The sequence below is a fragment of the Lepidochelys kempii genome, chromosome 8 (assembly GCF_965140265.1).
Source record: "Lepidochelys kempii isolate rLepKem1 chromosome 8, rLepKem1.hap2, whole genome shotgun sequence".
Lineage (NCBI taxonomy): Eukaryota > Metazoa > Chordata > Testudines > Cheloniidae > Lepidochelys > Lepidochelys kempii.
Genome location: NC_133263.1, coordinates 28,467,757 through 28,488,906, shown reverse-complemented (window position 1 = coordinate 28,488,906; position 21,150 = coordinate 28,467,757). Strand labels below are relative to the sequence as shown.

The window sequence follows — 21,150 nt, the reverse complement described above, 5'->3', positions numbered from 1 at the left end:
GGTCACTGCTTATTTAGGAACAAAACTGATTTCCTTAGGTACAATGCATTAGTAATCCTCTTTACTTGGGGAGGCGGGGGAGGGGGAACAACACTGGTTATATAATCCTTTACATAATCTTCAAGTCTCTATAAAAATCAAGAGACACTCAGTTTTAAAGACTGTAGTCGTGATTTATTAATTTGACCAATGTTTCAGCCAGCTACTTACATTTGACTTGATTTTGGAAAAGCATTACTCAAGGAGCTGAACGAAACTTAATCCTGGTCTTACGTTTCTTATTAAAATGCTAAGTGCTTCCTTAACAAGTATGTACTATTATCATTTAGAGAGGGACTACAACTACATTTTAGAAGCAGCTGCATAAGATTTAGCATGGACAAATCCCTTCCTCTAACTATTGTATAATACAATCCAACTGCTGCTCATTATAGCTTGGCACTCTGAATTCTTTTGTAATAGAAACTTTATGGTCATTAGCCTCAGTATAATCTGCAACCATATGAATGTTTTTCTCACATAAATTTATCAGTTATACTTTATAACTAGCAGACCTATATGGGCTCAGCTGCTCCTTCTCATAACAGAGTTATAGTTGGCAGCCACAGGAATGACATAATTGGATTTTTAAACTACTGGGCTTCCCCCCGCAGCAAAAAACATACAAATCTTTTAATTAACAACGATTTTCATTTGTACCCAACACATTAACTATCATTAACTTACAGGTACAGTACACATGAATAAGTAAATAGTTCTTGAATCATTATAAACTTGGAGTTGTCAAAAATAAAAAAAAGAAACAGTATACGTTCAGGGCCAATCAACCCTGCAAAATCCATTGTGTTAGGGAAGTGTGTAATACAACAAAAGTGCCCTGACTGTTATGTGGTTTAGTCTTTTCTGTGTAGATAGGACCAAATGAAGTTTTCACTAGAACTGGTTGGAAAACTGAATCTCTGTCCTGGGGAAATTCTGACATTTTAAATTTTCTTTTCATCCTGTTCTGAAATGAATAGTTCAATGGATATTCTGAAAGTTTTTGTTTCAGAACCATCAAAACTAACTTACCAAAATGTTTCTTTTTGATAATGTGGAAGCAAAATATAAAATAATATAATACATATACAATTAATATTACAAAATAATAAAATATAAAAAGAGAAAAGAAATGAGCAAGTCAAAATGAGATACTTCATCAAAACGCTCATATATGAAGATGAGTGTTATAATACAGCCAGGACAAAGTAGGCTTTATGGTGTGGATTAGTCCTAACAATTGAGTAGAAACAATCTAGTTTAACAGCTGTGATATGTGTAGATCATAAATTGGATCTGAGAGAGATATGTCGTCCCTTAGAATTCCACATGTACTTTTACATATAAATCAGTAACAGTGCAGCGGAATTTTTATGGGAAAAATATTGTATTAAATCCATCCATTTACAAAATGCAACTTGTTTTAGTGGACTGAGCAAAAAAATAGGAAACAGGAGCTCTGGAATCGGAAAGGAGACGTACAACAGGCATGTATTTCGGCCACACTTTTTAAAAGCAGGATAGTTTGATCTAAAACTTAGGATCTCTGGTTTTTCTGAGGCTGTGGGGGGATGGTATTTACAAAACTAAACTTACTATGAAGATTTGTGAAGTGTATGTGCATTTGTTTTATTTACAGTAAGTGTAAAGCATTTTGAAAAATATTTCCTACCTTCCAACACAATATCTTTGTGATAGTGCATGTAAATCAAAATGGGAGTCTAGGAAAAAAGAAATACATAAAATTGACCAGCCTCGTATGACTATCCAGGCTGAGTGAAATGCAAAATGTAAATAAATATAAATGGTGAAAAGAAAATCAGTCACTTAAAACATATGTATTAATTAGTTAAAGTCAGTGAATATGTTTTAGATATCTAGGTGTTTGGTGCCTTAGCCCTGGTCTACACTAGGACTTTAGGTCGAATTTAGCAACGTTAAATCGATTTAAACCTGCACCCGTCCACACAGTGAAGCCCTTTATTTCGACTTAAAGGGCTCTTAAAATCGATTTCCTTACTCCACCCCGACAAGTGGATTAGCGCTTAAATCGACGTTCCCAGCTCGAATTTGGGGTACTGTGGACACAATTCGATGGTATTGGCCTCCGGGAGCTATCCCAGAGTGCTCCATTCTGACCGCTCTGGACAGCACTCTCAACTCAGATGCACTGGCCAGGTAGACAGGAAAAGAACCGCAAACTTTTGAATCTCATTTCCTGTTTGGCCAGCGTGGCAAGCTGCAGGTGACCATGCAGAGCTCATCAGCACAGGTGACCATGATGGAGTCCCAGAATCGCAAAAGAGCTCCAGCATGGACCGAACGGGAGGTACGGGATCTGATCGCTGTTTGGGGAGAGGAATCCGTGCTATCAGAACTCTGTTCCAGTTTTCGAAATGCCAAAACCTTTGTGAAAATCTCCCAGGGCATGAAGGACAGAGGCCATAACAGGGACCCGAAGCAGTGCCGCGTGAAACTGAAGGAGCTGAGGCAAGCCTACCAGAAAACCAGAGAGGCGAACAGCCGCTCTGGGTCAGAGCCCCAAACATGCCGCTTCTATGATGAGCTGCATGCCATTTTAGGGGGTTCAGCCACCACTACCCCAGCCGTGTTGTTTGACTCCTTCAATGGAGATGGAGGCAATACGGAAGCAGGTTTTGGGGACGAAGAAGATGAGGAGGAGGAGGAGGTTGTAGATAGCTCACAGCAAGCAAGCGGAGAAACCGGTTTTCCCGACAGCCAGGAACTGTTTCTCACCCTAGACCTGGAGCCAGTACCCCCCGAACCCACCCAAGGCTGCCTCCTGGATCCAGCAGGCGGAGAAGGGACCTCTGGTGAGTGTACCTTTTAAAATGCTATACATGGTTTAAAAGCAAGCATGTGAAAGGATTACTTTGCCCTGGCATTTGCGGTTCTCCTAGATGTAGTCCTAAAGCCTTTGCAAAAGGTTTCTGGGGAGGGCAGCCTTATTTCGTCCTTCATGGTAGGACACTTTATCACTCCAGGCCAGTAACACATACTCGGGAATCACTGTAGAACAAAGCATTGCAGTGTATGTTTGCTGGCATTCAACCAAAATCCGTTCTTTATCTCTCTGTGTTATCCTCAGGAGAGTGAGATATAATTCATGGTCACCTGGTTGAAATAGAGTGCTTTTCTTCAGGGACACTCAGTATAGCCCATTCCTGCTGGGCTGTTTGCCTGTGGCTGAACAGAAATGTTCGCCGCTGTTAGCCACAGGGAGGGGGGAAGGTTGAGGGGGTAGTCACGCGGTGAGAGGAGGCAAAATGCGACCTTGTAACGAAAGCACATGTGCTCTTATGTAATGTTAACAGCAAGGTTTACCCTGAAAGAGTGTAGCGACTGTTTTATAAAATGTGTCTTTTTAAATACCGCTGTCCCTTTTTTTTTCTCCACCAGCTGCATGTGTTTCAATGATCACAGGATCTTCTCCTTCCCAGAGGCTAGTGAAGCTTAGAAAGAAAAAAAAACGCACTCGCGATGAAATGTTCTCCGAGCTCATGCTGTCCTCCCACACTGACAGAGCACAGACGAATGCGTGGAGGCAAATAATGTCAGAGTGCAGGAAAGCACAAAATGACCGGGAGGAGAGGTGGAGGGCTGAAGAGAGTAAGTGACGGGCTGAAGAGAGTAAGTGGCAGGCTGAAGACAGGGCTGAAGCTCAAATGTGGCGGCAGCGTGATGAGAGGAGGCAGGATTCAATGCTGAGGCTGCTGCAGGACCAAACCAGAATGCTCCAGTGTATGGTTGAGCTGCAGCAAAGGCAGCTGGAGCACAGACTGCCACTGCTGCCCCTCTGTAACCAACCGCCCTCCTCCCCAAGTTCCATAGCCTCCACACCCAGACGCCCAAGAACGCGGTAGGGGGGCCTCCGGCCAACCAGCCACTCCACCACAGAGGATTGCCCAAAAAAAAGAAGGCTGTCATTCAATAAATTTTAAAGTTGTAAACTTTTAAAGTGCTGTGCTTAAAGTGCTGTGTGGCATTTTCCTTCCCTCCTCCACCACCCCTCCTGGGATACCTTGGTAGTCATCTCCCTATTTGTGTGATGAATGAATAACGAATGCATGACTGTGAAGCAGCAATGACTTTATTGCCTCTGCAAGCGGTGATTAAAGGGAGGAGGGGAGGGTGGTTAGCTTACAGGGAAGTAGAGTGAACCAAGGGGCGGGGGGTTTCATCAAGGAGAAACAAACAGAACTTTCACAGCGTAGCCTGGCCAGTCATGAAACTGGTTTTCAAAGCTTCTCTGATGCGTACCGCGCCCTCCTGTGCTCTTCTAACCGCCCTGGTGTCTGGCTGCGCGTAACCAGCAGCTAGGCGATTTGCCTCAGCCTCCCACCCCGCCATAAACGTCTCCCCCTTACTCTCACAGATATTGTGGAGCACACAGCAAGCAGTAATAACAGTGGGAATATTGGTTTCGCTGAGGTCTAAGCGAGTCAGTAAACTGCGCCAGCGCGCCTTTAAACGTCCAAATGCACATTCTACCACCATTCTGCACTTGCTCAGCCTGTAGTTGAACAGCTCCTGACCACTGTCCAGGCTGCCTGTGTACGGCTTCATGAGCCATGGCATTAAGGGGTAGGCTGGGTCCCCAAGGATACATATAGGCATTTCAACATCCCCAACAGTTATTTTCTGGTCTGGGAATAAAGTCCCTTCCTGCAGCTTTTGAAACAGACCAGAGTTCCTGAAGATGCGAGTGTCATGCACCTTTCCCGGCCATCCCACGTTGATGTTGGTGAAACGTCCCTTGTGATCCACCAGAGCTTGCAGCACTATCGAAAAGTACCCCTTGCGGTTTATGTACTCGGCGGCTTGGTGCTCCGGTGCCAAGATAGGGATATGGGTTCCGTCTATAGCCCCACCACAGTTAGGGAATCCCATTGCAGCAAAGCCATCCACTATGACCTGCACATTTCCCAGGGTCACTACCCTTGATATCAGCAGATCTTTGATTGCGTGAGCTACTTGCATAACAGCAGCCCCCACAGTAGATTTGCCCACTCCAAATTGATTCCCAACTGACCGGTAGCTGTCTGGCGTTGCAAGCTTCCACAGGGCTATCGCCACTCGCTTCTCAACTGTGAGGGCTGCTCTCATCCTGGTATTCATGCGCTTCAGGGCAGGGGAAAGCAAGTCACAAAGTTCCATGAAAGTGCCCTTACGCATGCGAAAGTTTCGCAGCCACTGGGAATTGTCCCAGACCTGCAACACTATACGGTCCCACCAGTCTGTGCTTGTTTCCCGAGCCCAGAATTGGCGTTCCACAGCATGAACCTGCCCCATTAGCACCATGATGCATGCATTGGCAGGGCCCATGCTTTCAGAGAAATCTGTGTCCATGTCCTGATCACTCACGTGACCGCGCTGACGTCGCCTCCTCGCCCGGTATCGCGTTGCCATGTTCTGGTGCTGCATATACTGCTGGATAATGCGTGTGGTGGTTGATGTGCTCCTAATTGCCAAAATGAGCTCAGCGGCCTCCATGCTTGCCTTGGTATGGCGTCCGCACAGAAAAAAGGCGCGGAACAATTGTCTGCCGTTGCTCTGACGGAGGGAGGGGCGACTGACGACACGGCTTACAGGGTTGGCTTCAGGGAGCTAAAATCAACAAAGGGTGTGCCTGTACATCAAGGAGTATTTCAGGCAGGACTGCACGGAGGGTTCCAATAAGAAATGGTGCACCAAAGTTATCGTTGTTATTGGAACAAGGAGGTTAGCCTGGCCTCTGATTGATACATGGCTAGATTAACCTCGCTGCGCCTTCTCTGTGACTGACTGCAGTGTGATCTAGACAGGGGAGGAGGAAAATGAGTACAAAACAAATCTGGTCTATTTCTTGTTCTGACCCACTCCATCTATCCTTTACATCTTTGGCTGGCAGCAGACGGTGCAGAAGGACTGCATGCCATCCACATCTCATGGCTGCTTGGCAGAAGATGGTACAGTACGACTGCTAGCCATCTTCATCTCTTGCCTGCCTGGCATAAGATGGTACAATATGACTGCTAGCAATCCTCATCTCTTGCCTGCCTGGCAGAAGATGGTACAGTACGACTGCTAGCAGTCCGTATCGCCTGCCCGCTCACCATAAGACGGTTCAATAGGACTGCAGGACTAAAGAGAATGACCTGGTCAAGTCACTCCAAATTTAGTCCCTGCACCCATGTCTGCCCAGGCGCTCCCAGCCGACGTGGCCAGGAGCACCTCGGACACGACGAGGACGACTACCAGTCGTATTGCACCGTCTGCTGCCAGAAGGCAATGGGTTGCTGCTACTGTGCAGCAAAGCCGTACCGCGTCTGCCAGCACCCAGGAGACATAGGGTGACGGTTACCTGAGCGGGCTTCATGCTTGCCGTGGTATGGCATCTGCACAGGTAACTCAGGAAAAAAGGCGCGAAATGATTGTCTGCCCTTGCTTTCACGGGGGGAGGGAGGGTGGGAACGGGGTCCTGACGATATGTACCCAGAACCACCCGCGACAATGTTTTAGCCCCATCAGGCATTGGGATATCAACCCAGAATTCCAATGGGCAGCGGAGACTGCGGGAACTGTGGGATAGCTACCCACAGTGCAACGCTCCGGAAGTCGACGCTTGCCTCGGTACTGTGGAAGCGCTCCGCCGAGTTAATGCACTTAATGCACTTAGAGCATTTTCTGTGGGGACACACACACTCGAATATATAAAACCAATTTCAAAAAAACCGACTTCTATAAATTCGACCTAATTTCGTAGTGTAGACATACCCTTAGAAACAACTAACACACAGAGAAAGAGAGAGAGAGAGAGAAATTTTAGCTAATTTAATAAAACAAAAGGGATCATTGCTGTTGCACAAAGATGCATTTTGCTCATGAATTATTTTTAAAAATGCCTGTTTTCCCTCTATGTCTCTAAATATCCTTTTCTTAAAACTGAAGGCCTTTTTCCAGTTGTATAATTTTTTTTGGCTCTGCTCCATTAATGGTATAATTTGTGGAAACTAATGATTAAGGTAATAAATTATTTTACAGCAGGAGTCACAGAATCCATTTTTTTGGTTTTTTTTTAAAAGCTCCCCATGATTTTTGACATTTTGGCATTAAGTGAGTGAGTGGGTGGGTAAAATGTGCAGGTGTACTAACTTGGCTGACAGCTTTAAGAAAATGGTTCATGGAAATTTATATGAGGCTGACCTTAAGTAAGACAGCTGTGACAATGCTGCAGGGAAAGAAAGGATCCAGACCAATGGACTTGCAATAGGGCTCAGACACATTAGAAGACCAGTCAGGAATTAAGACAACCAAAGTTAAAGAAAAGAGGTAACAGAAAAGCTCCTTTATAATCTTGATGTGTGGCTGTAATCACTAGCCTCAGGTTTTCAGAAAATAAGGGACCCAATTATCTAATATTAGGGTAGCAGGTCCCCTCTGTGCAGCTCATTGCTTCTAATCCTAATGCTGCAGTGGGAGGGGAAAATGTGTGAGGGTCAGCCGCATTTCAACATCATTCCTATGTCTCAGGCCCGTAGAGTTCCCTCCACTAAAAGCATGTCTACACTACAGGTGTTACAGTGGCACAGTTTACTTTTGGGGGAATTCTTTACCAAAAAATTAAAAAATTTGCAACAAATTGAAAATTCTGCACACAATATTTTAAAATTCTGTGTATTTTATTTGTCAAAATAACACAATATAATCACACTAGTTTCAATTATTTTGTGTCATTTATTTCAAAATACCTGTCAGCAAGTACATCTAACAATACAGACAATAAAAAAGATTCAGGAAATGTTTTTTGACAAATAGATTCCTTACTAGGCATATTAATATGTAACTCTGAGCAATAATTCATTTAAACTACAATATAGAACTGTATTTTCTGCACCCCTCAGAAGCAGTGCAAAGGCTTGGGGGAATCAGGGGTAATGGAGGAGCTGAGAGTGAGGGAAGTAAATTGCTGGGAAGGAGCCTCGGTCTGAACTTGGAGGGTTGTTGGGTATGGGTGGGAAAAGTATGGAACAGGGTTTTTTGGGGAGTGGGGAGGGATTGTTAGGGAGCTTCCCCCATGCAGACACTGGCTGACCCTTGCAGTCAGGCACATCTGCCCCGTCCCCATATTTCTGCACCCCATGTGTCTTTGCACCCCCTGTCCAACATGTGTCCCTCAACGCCCACTCAGACACCCACTCCCTCCATCACCATGTGACCCTGCATGTCCCTCCCATCTGTGGCCCTGTGCCTCCACTCCCATTCAGCCTCTGCCCCAGTCCGTCCTCCCCCACTAGCCCTTATGAGCCCATCTGATCCCCCCAACACCCTATGCTGTCTGTCTCCCCATAGCTCTGACCTGCCCTGATAGGTGCTGTAAAGAAGGCAGGATCTCTCTCTTCCCTAGCTGGCCAGGAGCTGCTGCTTTGTTCTATCACCACAGCACCCTTTGGTGAGAAAAAGGCTGTCAGAAGCTTTTTTCTGCATAAAAAATTAAAAATATGTGTGGCTTATTAATTATGTGCAGAATTCCCCCAGGAATAACAGCTGCAGCACCATAGGGTAGACTCTTCCTACACCGATAGAACGTGGGTTTCTGTCAGTGAAGGTAATCTCCCTTTCCAAATGGTAGTAGCCACATCTACACCCAGGTTTAAGCTGGCTTATTATGAAACTCTGGGGTGTGAAAATTCAAGTGACGTAGCCAGGCTGATCTACATTTTAAGTGAAGAGCAGAAATAAGTAAGGGAAATGGTGCTTGTTTGGGGAGCCAGAGCAGCCTCGGTGACCCCTTATGGTTCCCAGAAGTCCACGAGGCTTTATAAAAAATAAAGTTTTATAAGATCCATACAAGTAATTTTAAAGAAACTAAACATTCCCTTGCAATGTTTGCAATCCAAAGAACGCAGCATTGCAACAATCCATGAGTATCTGATAGTGAAATTGGTAAGAAAATTCCTATGGCTGGGATTCTCAAAAGCACCTAAGAGAGTTGGGTGCCTAACTCCCTTAGGGACTTGGAAATTTCTAGCCTATAAATGTATGAAATAACCTATTTAGCCCCTTATTGCCGAATTGTCAGAATGCAAAACATAAAAACGTAGCTTAAAAGTTCAACACATTTTGAAAAATATTTAAATTGTGATGATCTAAAATGTTATTTGTAACAAAGATAAGGATTTTTTAAAATGCATAATTTTACTCTCATAATGTCCCTTTAAATATCAACTAGTATGCAAACCCTAGTCTGTGCATTAAAGGTAATACAGAAGGATGACACCCATGATTGGAATTAAATACAGAATCATTTCTGAACTTGACAAATGCATCTTTATCCATACCTACAGGAGGTTTCATCGAGACTAATAAAACCCAGAACCATTTTTTTTCAAAAAATAATTGAGTTTGTTATGACATGTCAAATATAATCTATCATATTGTTAACTTTCATAAAACAAGATTATATTAAATATCTGTATTGCAGAAACAATACAACATGATTTTATAGCCTGTTCATAATCATGACCTGTTATATTTAACACTTTTAGATATATGATGAGAAATTGCCAAAAGCAGATTTGCATGGCCTACAGCAAGATTTGTTATATTCTCTCTGCCTCTGTTTGTATGTGTAATTTATTCATGAGACGAATAGGCAGTAAATTCTCCATACATTTAATTTTAGCGATACAAAACTGACAGCGTGGAAGTGTTTTGCAGATTACCTGCATGTGATCTACTATGACTAGTTCTCCACATCTCTCATGTATGTAACCACATGTGCTGATGGCACATTTCCTTGATAAACAGCATCAAGGGTTAGCAAGTAAAACCCAGTGATGGCATTAATCCAATAGAATAATTTACCAACACTGCCCTGCCCTATTTATATTTAGAAAAGGGTCAAAAATTGAGTGTTTTTAACATAGAGAGTATCCACCAGCTTGTGTTATCAATACAGTCTATCAACACCTCCTCTGTTGTCATCTGCCCCAGCAAAACAGTTTTCTTCACCATTTTTAGGAAAATTAAAATAGCCTGTGTTATCAGGTTGATGCACCCTATTGATTCAGCATATCTGGGGGTTACATAAAGAGCTACAGGGTAACTTTTAGCTAAATATTAAAAGTGTTACTGTTCAGTATTTCTTACCCTAGGCCCTGATCCTGCACTTGGAGCCTTGAAGGGCCCCATCAGCATTAGTGGATGCCAGGTGAGTAGAGGGGTCTGCCCCTTCAGTTCTCAGGGCAGCATTGAAGCCTATGTTGTTACTAATGAGAAGTTAGGGAATGCCTAAGAAGTGATCTTACTTGGAAATGGTTAGGTGGAAATCAGCCCGTACTGTTGAACTCAGGCACTAGTCATCAAACAATTACTAGCATTAGGATAAAAGTTATGGGCCCAGGACTGCTCCCATAAAATCACTGAGAGATTTGCCTTTGATTTTAATGGAAGCAGGATTGGATCCAGTATAAAGACTTCCATTAAATTAAACATGGGGTCATCTCAGTTTAAATATTACAAAAAAAACACAACAACTGTGTGGTGATTTCAGAATATTACAAGATGCAAAGAACCTAAAAATAGTTGATGATTTCTAATCAACACTCCTCTCCTATACACTGTCCCTCACAAATGAGCTAAATGCCATCATAAAAGTATTCAAACTGTCCAGCCACTTTCATTTTGTAACTCATTTACAAAATTCCACAATTCTTAATAGGCCCAATAAGAAACATCTGAATTATTACATGTATGATGGGATGTTATAGTTATGAGACAAAAGTGGGCCAGATATACTCCATATAAATTGGCATACTTCTGTTGGGTGAAATCCCGCCCTGCTGAAGTCAATGGGAGTTTTGCTAGTGACTTCCATGGGGCCAGGAATTTACTCATTGATTTAATGGATTTATGCTGGTTTACACCAACTGAGAACTTGAACACTTATTTTAAGAGATTCTTTATTTGCCTTACATTGAAGTGACAAATATGTTTTATCTACTGACCCCAAATTTATTTTCGGAGGGACTGGTTTTAAGTGTTATATACTAGCCATTGTTAGAGAAGTAACATAGTTATTTATTTGAAAGTGCCAATAAAGCATACCCATCAGATTTTTAAGTAGTGTTTGCTTTTTTTTTTTATAACTAATGCATAAAGCCTTCCTAAGGTTCTATCCTGCAAGCTCTTACCGTAAGTCAATACTTACAGGAGTAGCATCACTAAAGTCAATTGGACAGCTGCAAGAACAAAGGCTTGTAGGATTAGACCCTTAGTTCTGCTTCATATTTGAATGTATATCACAAACCCTTTAGAGATTGTTATATGCATCAGATGAAAATTTTATACAAAGAATGTTTCAAGCTCCCATGTAACTATCTGAAAATATTCTATTTCTAGAAGGCTGACATTTTATTAATTGTAAGAAAATCAGTCATAAAATGAAATAGGTTTATGCCATGCCAATAAATGTATACCTGAGAACTACAACATGAATTAGTTTTAATTTATCTGTAATATAAGCTGCATACTTTTTATAAAGTATATGTGTATATATAACCAAGGTACAAATTAACTTCTGCCTAAGGCTACCACCAAATGTCAATTAAGCTGCTAGACTTTCAGAGGTTGGTATTCTGTCTTCCTGCCTTGGGGGAACTTTTGTATTCAATTTATTGTTGAATAAAGCAGCCACTTTGGCAGCAGAGATAGATTAACAAACTGTATTGTTTTTGTATTTTTCTTTTTTAGGTGAGAACACACTACTGTAAACAAAATAATTAAGTATGCCTTTTCCCATTGTTATGTTTTTCACTATTTAAAGATGAGCTAAATAAAAATGATTTTAACCTTTTAAAATAGTATCTAACAAGAGATTTCACTTTATTTTAAATCAGCTATTGGCTTTGCTTAAACAATTACTGTACTAACTTTTAATTAGTAATAGAAATTGCTGTCATAACCAGCCAGAAGATGTAGACAACAACTGTGTTGCTAAAAGAGACTATCACTCCATTGACTGGTAGAAATTGTTTTAGTGTCTCTGTTAACCAAACAGAAATTATCGGAGACTGCCCGTCTGCATAAGCTGAAGTACCACAGAGTAGTCCAATTGCATAACTGTGTACTATGGTTATCCTACTGTATATAATATATGCTCAAAATGGTAGTTACCAATGAGTACTCCTGTGTCATCCAAACCCACTGATACTTTGGACCTAACTGCACTGAGTCTACTTTGTCAAAACTCCGAGAACAGGGATAGGAAGATTAAGAAAGTAAGATTTAAAGTGCATGAGTCACCCCAGGCTTTGCCATCTTTATTCAGGATAAGAGAGCGCCCCTGGTGTGTCCAGTGGGAGTTTTGCTGGAACAAAGATTGCACCCAGGTGCTCAAGGGGATTGCATAGTATCATCCTCTCCCATGCACATACTCTTTAAAGTTGTAACAGGTTGGCAGTGTTTGCCTACAATACTCCTCACTATGTATTGATCCTGCTGGGAAAGGAGTCCAGTGGCTTCTTATGTCCCACCAAGGAAGATAACTTGTTTATTCACACAGACATAAAGAAGGTGGGGCTGCCTCTCTAGAATGTGGGGTGAACAGCTAAAACCCAAAATCCCTCCGAGAGCCTGAACCTGAAAAGGTGTGAACCGAACTGCGTGCTTTTAGTGTTAATTTGTTTTTTTGTTAGTAAAGCCAAACCTCAGGAAGGCTCTGAAGTTATTTTCTTAATTCTATATAGGAAGTGGATTTTGGTGGATTCAGCCATTATGGCTTGTAGGGAATAAGGGCATAGTAAAATTCTGTCGGACTTTGGGAGGCTATGTGGGCTCACTAAGGCCACGGCCAAACAACAAACTCACCCAGATGATAAGGAATCATCACAGCCTGTCCTGTGGTCTCTCCTGTATACATGTGATGTGAGGGGACAGAATAGGGTCACATAAATAAACTTTGCCTCTTGAGAGAATAACGATGGGGAGAGATATGGTTTTCCCATATGCTGGACTACCCGAACAAATTAAAGGGAGAATAGTGGCTGGCCTGCTGGACTCAAGGTTTGTCCACAGATTGGTGGAGGCGTACTTTCTTATAACCTTAGCGTCCTGAAGGACAGCACAGCTGGGACCAGAGGGAGCTTCTTCTCTGAAGGCAGGGGATACTCTTGCTCTGTGGCCACCCCCATAACTCACTTACAGTGCAGCAGTAAGAAAGGGGATTGGAGGTGCCACTGTTGGTTGGTGTCCCCTAAGCCAGTTCCTATTGTTCCATGCCTGAGGCTTCCCTGGGTGGGATGTCTTCATACTGCTTCCCTCCTTCCTGAGTGCATGTTTACTTCCTAATTCTCTGCACATCCAGCTCTGATTCTGAGACTGCCAACAGCCTCACAACTGCCCTACCAGAAATCACTCAACTTGATAGTACCTGTCGGAGAGGTTACAGGCAGCTGCTAAAAAATGACAAGAAGAAAGATTTGCAAGACTTGTAAACCCTGTAATTGACTATTCTCTCCAAGAGTTCATGTCTGCTTGCACTGAAGTCAATTGCAAAAACTCCCAATAGCTTCAGCAGGAGCAGGATTGGGCTAGGGTAAGATGAGTATGAGCCTGATACTGAAACATTCAAAGCATTTTCAACTCCCATTAAGCATAACGAGAGCTGAGGAAGCTCGTCAAACAGGATTAATTTAGCCTTTATATATCCTGCCCTGGATAGGTCTGAATCTCAGAGGTTGTGAGCACCTGCATCTGCCACTGTCTTTAATAGGGTTTGGAATGGCCCAGCATCACTAAGGATCAGGCCCACATGAGTGTTATGCTAAATGAGAAAGTTGCAATGGTGTAACCTTTAGTGGGTATTTTTAACATAAATCATGAAGAGTGCTCCAAATGTTATGTTTGTCTTTTAAAGTTTAGCTTCAAAGTAAAAATGTGTGTGTTCTCTTCCTGCCACACTCATAAGTCACCAATTATTAAGTACCTGGGCAAGCATGAAAACACAAAAATATTGACGTACATTTATTTTTTGGGGTGGTGATGGTCGTATTTTGCTTTCTGTGCTGTAGCTATAATGGCGGGTTCGTTTGTGGAGTATTTGATAAACACTGTTTATCAAAGTTTTGTCTGCACAGCTATTTGTGTGGTCAGACATTTGCAGCATATTCACGAGCAGTGCAAGAGAAGACTCTGAAGAAACTTTGCCATTGCTCTCATGTTGCGGAGAAAGAGATTAATTCAACAGGAGAATGAAGCATCACACAAGTGATTTCACTGGTCCAATCTTGCCGAGAACAATAGAGACAGAAAGGGATGGATGGTCAAACAAAAACAAAAAAACAACCACCAAGAAAAACCAAAGGAACTATTTGGAACCAAGATGATTTTTTTTTTAAATGCTAACTATTCACTGCTGTAACAGCTTTTTTTTTTTCTTGGTAATTAGATACGAGTCTGTTGCTGTTCTATTTACCATGGCAGTGATGCTCACATCTTATTTATTGAATGGACATCATTAGAGTGAGCACAGCACAGAAAGGTTATTAGTGCTTCATCTGAACTCTGAGAATGTCAAGACAAGGGGGAATGGTGGATGGCGATATGAAACCTATTCCAGTTATCATGTGTTAATGAGAAGAAACAATGCAAAGTCTTCAAGGGAAAAAACAGCAACACGAGGTATATTTATGACCACAGCCATCAGTATATACCATTTTCTATATTCCCATCCTCATTAAAATATGTAGATCTTACCGTTAAGTGCTCAGTTTGCAGGCACTGCTTACATCACTAACCCACTGTGTCAGGTTCAGTGCTCTATAGTTGCTAGTTAGCACAAGCACAGAAGTAAGAAAAAGGCCTTACTCTGAGGCATTAACACCACCACCACTCTATGAGATTGCAGGAGAACTGGCTATTGTATGGTTATTGTAATGTTGTCTCACTAGCAAAATTCAAGATTTGCCACTTTAACATCTCTTTTCAAAAATTTTCTTCCGCAATATATCTATCCATTTATGTACCATAGAAGGAGAGGTGTGTCAAGCTGACAGAAGAAAAATTGGATATACATCAAGTTCACAAAAACATTAACAATTTATTGTGCTTGGTCACTTTAAAGATCAGTTTTTTTGTTACATCGTTTAGCTTTACCTTTGAGAATAAAGATGTCTTAATATTGCTATTATGCACAGCAATTCCATTCCAATGACACATGTGGCTTGTATTAATCATAGAGGGCTTATCTTATAATCAACAAACATAATTGGGAGTACTTCTTTTTAACGGAAGATTTATTGTTTTCATTTTTTCAGGTATTGTGTTTCTAAATTTATTTTTATGCATTTAAAATGCATTTGTTCAGAAAACATACCAAAACAGAAATCTTCATGTTAAAATATTAACTCACCATCACAGCTCATATATTACATATACTACAGACGCACACAATATAGAATGCATGATACAGAGACACACACATTTTTGTTGGTGTCAGTTTGTATGAAGACTATGTTTAAAGAAGATCTGAAAGGGGAAAAAAAAAACAACTGTTCTCTTCACCCTCTCGCCCTCCCCCAATTTCATGATGTATAAAGATCTGAAAAGCTTCCCTCTCCTCAACCCCACAAAAATGGCATTATTTTCCCCTACTTGTTTAGTATAGAACTTTAGGTCTTGATTAGGCTGGCAGACTGTATTGACCAGAGGACTAGGGAAATGACGAAATCACAGAAACGAGGAGAGTAAAAGTTGAGCAATGAAGTGAAAGGCTTTTTAGTCAAACTACCCAGGGCAGTTGATCTGTTGTTTGTTTTGTTCACATCTATTTAACTTCAAAGAACAACTAACATTTTGGACTGTGTTTCATTAACCTTCACTCCTTCAATCATTAAGATGTTAAGAGCCCTCCACATCCTCCAATGGTCCTCGGGGGGGGGGGGGGGAACGGGGGGACCCCAAAACAAAGCCAAAAGAAGGCAGACAGATAAAACAAGACAGACTACATTTGGCATTCCTAACAACTCTAAAGAAAAGCATGAGGAAAAAACCCTTAAAAACAAACAAACAAACAAACAAACAAACAAAAAAACCCTTTTAGCCCTTCCTTAGAAAAAAACAGTATATGAGAAAATCCCTTTTAAGAACAGCTAGCAATAGAAATTAGCCAATAACAAAGGCACATCCTAAGGATGAGCAATATTGATCTGATAATATTCACTACTCATTTCCTTTCTTGTGTCTATATGTAAGGCCCCATTTCTGCAACTTCATGTGTGCAAGGGACCCCCGCCCCATTGATTTTAGTGAGGTTACACAAAGGCTATAACCACACACATCACATTGCAGGATCAGGGCCTAAATTTGCAGCTGTAGCCCTCTTCTGTAAATTCTTATGCACAAGCTTATAATTCAAGTCAATGGGACTAAACACTTGCTTAAAGTTAAGCAGACATATGAAATTGTTTGCAGGATTGAGCTCTTAATTTTGCCTTAAAATAGACCTATTCCCACCCCCTGCCAATGCAACGAAACTCTTCAAGCCATAAAAGCTAGAACCTGATGGTACCAAATATACCAGTCTAGTACAGAAATATAGAACAAATGAAAACAAGGATTGAGGTGGGGAAGGGGGAAGACAGAGTAAAGGCAGAGTAAATAAATAATAAAATAAATAAATGAAAAGAACTTCAATTTCTAGCTCTCTTGAAATCCCAACTACATAACGTTTCTGAACATCTCAAAGCAATATCTGCAAGCACTATGTGAAATTTCTAAAGCTATGTTGCCATATTAAGAAGAGTTATCTTGATCTATATTTAAATTTGAACCACATAAAATAAGCAATTATTTTTATCAATACAGATTAACACAATTTATGTTTTTAAGATCCAGGGAACTGATTTACGTGTTTGCAGTCATGGCTCATTTTATTTTGTGAAGCTGCCTATTACTGGTTTATTAAAGTCTCATTATAGTATTAAACCCAAATGTCAATCTTAGTTCCAATCCAGGCTCTTCTCTCTATATTTAGTAATTACCAACATAAATAATATCCAATAGTGATGAATTTGGGGCTTGCTGATCAATAGAAAATTTACAGTGGACATTCTAAGACTATTTCTTTACCAAAAGGGATAATTTATTCAAACTGACTCAGTTGGACTAGAGAAAAACAAGAAATGGCACATATCTAGATATGCACTCGACATGGACCAAATTCTCAGGTGGTATAAATCAGAATACGGAAGTCTAAGGAGCTATCTGAAGATCTGGCCCTATGCATGCAAAAAATAACATCTATAGTAGTGAACTTTAGGGGCCTGATTTGGCAAACGTATGCTAACCTTTGCACATCTCTCCGTACTACGCATGAAATTCTAGCCCAAAAATTCCAATTTACTTCAATGGAGCCAGGATTTCATCTTTACACGTCCCTATCCTACCAGAGGGTTGGGATCAGGTTTGTGATTGATGCATTTACCAACAAACCACAGAAATTACAACAGCATGAAGTCCAAAGATTTCATGACAGACGCATGGCAGAAGCTGTTCTTTTGTTTTTCTAACAAAAAGTGTTAAGTAGTCAGCTTTTTCACCTTATTCACCTTATTTCACCTTATTCAAGAGGAAATTATGTCAGTATTTATATCTATAAAAATTCTCACATATTATATTTCCTCCAATGGGCACTATACCTTTCCTATTGAACGTTTTATGAAATAAAAACAATTTACATTATACAAGCAATTAAAAATGTATCTAAACAACTTTTACAAATTTGGAAATCATAAAAAGAAATGATACAAAATAAATCTGGTTAGCAATTATGAATACAATCAAAAAGAAAGATTTGCTAACAGTAAATAATTCATTCAATGTAATACCACTTTCAGCCTAAGGAACACTTAATAAACTTTGCTCCAGATTTAACCATGATTGCAATTTAAAAAATATTCCTTGAATTAACACAAGGAGTCCTAATCTAATAGAACCAGCTTCCAGTGTTCTGTCTAATTTGTTATATGTATATGTCAAAGGGAGAAAATTGATTTAACACATTAATTTAATCTTTACTTAGGAAAATAGAAAATACTTATAATCAGACCTTAATTAAAAAGCAACTGTTTTTTCAAGAATTATTCTCACACAGTGCCACTTCTGCATTAAAAACATGTATTTTTAAGTAACTATCAAAAATGTTTATTAAAATCTAACTGCACAGATAAGTGTGCACTTTTAATGTAGTACTAGAACTAATCCCTGGTTGTTGTCTCTCTTCCCATCAGGCCAATTTCAGTTTAAAATACAGTGATATATTTTAATCTGTTGTAGATGTTTAACACACTCAATAGGGTATCTTAAAGAACAATTTAATTGAGAGTGTTTGATGCTCAAATGCAGACCATAAATGTATTTATTTTATTCTCAATTCAGGAAAATAAGTATGATTCTATTAAGGGTTATTTACACCATGTATCTCTTTGGAAGGACAGAAGGACATTTTTACAAATGATAGTGGATGAACAGTCAAATCTCAGGGAGGAGGAGCAGAGGAAGTCTGTGGCCATATGACAGATCGCAGTATCACTCAGTTAGCTACCTTTTCAGTGCGGCTTGTCTACAGCTTTGAAACAGCAGTAGATCAAAGCGCAGCATGCGACTTTCACTGTGCAGTAACAGGGTCCACATGCTGACTTAATGTGTGGCAGACTAGCGTACTGTAGATTTACAGACTGGGCAGACAATTCCTTAGATTATAAATGGAGCTATTTGTTGCTGTGTAAAAGAGAAAGGATCGAGTCTTTCCTTTTTAAAAAAAACTCTCCTAATTGCCTGATCCTGAACCACTGAAGTCAGCAGGAGTTTTCGAATGGCTAACCCAACAACCTTTGGGGGTGGGGGAGGGGAAAAGGAGAGAATGGCTATCCTGCAGAAGTTTGCTATTGGAAAAGTGATGGTGTTGGTGAAGGGGAGAGCTGTCACTCCTCTAGTCCATTTTTCAAAGGTGTGGAAAAGGCCTCATCTGTTTCAACTGACCTTGGTATCCTGGGAGAAGCCTCACCTAGGAGCTGATCTTGCACCAGTGATGCAAGGAAAACTTTGCAATCAACATGAATGGATCCAGCATCGGGCCACCAGAGGCCACTTGTGCTACAAGAGTTGAATTACTGGACTAGAAATTAGAATGACTCTGTGCCTGCGACTACCCAACACAGAGGAGAAGAGGATACAGTTGAGCCCACTATCAAAACTGCTGCAATACCCAAACAGAGCTTTGTAGCCAATTAGTTCATTCATTATGTCATCTATTGTTATGGTCAACTGTAAATAATTTACTATAGAACTGTCAACTCATATAAACAAACACCTTAGAGTAGCCTATGTGTGATATGCTTTTCATAGTTGTGAAAGCACAGAGCTGAAGAGGTGTTAAACATATGGTCACCAATTCCCTGACCCACATCTTACTACAAGATGCAGATCTGCCACTGACAGATCTCCTCCTAATCATAGAATTATAGAAATGTGCAGCTGGAAGGCAACCCAAGAAGTCAGCTAGTCCATCCCCCTGCATTGAGGCAGGACCAAGTAAACCTAAATTATTCCTGACAGGTGTTTGTCTAACCTGTTCTTAAACACTCCAATGACAGGGATTCTACAACCTTAATTAGTAACCTATTCCAGCGCTTAACTATCCTTTTATTCAAAAAGTTTTTCCTAATATGTAACCTAAACCTTCCTGCAGATGAAAGCCATTACTTCCTGTTCTACCTTCACTAGATTTAGAGAACAATTGATCACCATCCTCTCTGTAACAGTCTCGAGATATGTTAAGAGTGGTTATCAAGCCCCCTGCCAAGTCTTCTTTTCTCAAGACTACACATACAAGTTTGTTTTAAAATCTTTCCTCACGTCAGGTTTGCTTAACCTTTTAACATTTTTGTTGCTCTCCTCCGTTCTGGACTTTCTCCACATCCTTTCTGAAGTGCGGTGCCTCAAACTGGACACAATACTCCATCTCAGACTTCACCACTGCCATGTAGAGCTGAACAATTACCTCCCATGACTTAGATACAACACTCCTGTTAATACATCCCAGAATACTAGCAGCCTTTTTCGCAATTGTATCGCAAGGTAGGCTCATATTCAATTTGTGATCCACTATAACCCCCAGATCCTTTTCTGCAGTACTACTGCCTCGCCAGTTATTTCTGAATTTGTATTTGTACATTTGTTGTTTTTTTTATTCCAAGGCATAATACGTTGCACTTGTCTTTTTTGAATTTCATCTTGTTGATTTCAGATCAATCTTCCAATTTGTCAAGGTCCTTTTCAATTCTAATGCTGTCCTCCAAAGACATGCAATCCCTCCCAGTTTGGTGTCATCTATGGGTTTTTAAGCATATTCTCTAAACCATTAATGAACACGCTGACTAGCACTGCATTCAGGACAACCCCCCACTGGAACCTACTAGATATATACTCCCACTTGGACAGCAAACCATAGATAACTTCTGTGAGTACAGTCTTTTCAAGCACTTATAATAATGTCAACTAGAACACATTTTCCTAGTTTGCTTATGAGAATGTCATGTGGGAATGTCTCAAGAGCTTAACCAAAAACAAGATAAATCATGTCTACTGCTTTCCCCCATCCACCAGGCTATTAACCTCATCAAAGGAAATTAGATTGATTTGGCATTATTTTTTCTTGACAAATCCATGTTGGCTATTATTTATCACCTTACTATCCCCTAGGTGCTTACAAATTAATTTAATAATTTGTTCCTGTATGTTTCCAGGTATTGAAGCTAGGCTGATTGGACTAATAATTCCTTGGGTCCTCTTTGCACCCTTTTGAAAAGACAGGTACTATGGGATGTCCTTTGGGATGTCACCTGTCCTCTTGGAGTTACTGAAGATAATTGCTTACAGTTCCAAGATGATTCAACTAGTTCCTTAAGTATCTTATGGTGAATTTTATCAGGCCGTGCCAACTTGAATACATCTAACTTACCTAAACATTCTTTATCTGATTCTTTTGCAATTTTTGCTTCTGTTAAATTGTGTGAAACATCTGGTCACAATTAACTTTTTAGTGAAGAC

The 21,150-nt window shown here is 40.7% G+C and overlaps 2 protein-coding genes across 9 annotated transcripts in view; one reads left to right on the top strand and one right to left on the bottom strand.

The window, feature by feature from the left end:
* TENM2 (teneurin transmembrane protein 2) overlaps positions 1–21,150 on the bottom strand; it is a 1,082,027-nt gene that overhangs the window by 649,671 nt on the left and 411,206 nt on the right. The window lies entirely within an intron of this gene.
* Positions 1,947–4,138, top strand: LOC140915735 (uncharacterized). Its single transcript, XM_073355937.1, has 2 exons — positions 1,947–2,873; positions 3,460–4,138. The coding sequence occupies exons 1-2, from the start codon at positions 2,291–2,293 to the stop codon at positions 3,675–3,677; spliced, it is 801 nt and encodes a 266-aa protein (XP_073212038.1). The 5' UTR covers positions 1,947–2,290; the 3' UTR covers positions 3,678–4,138.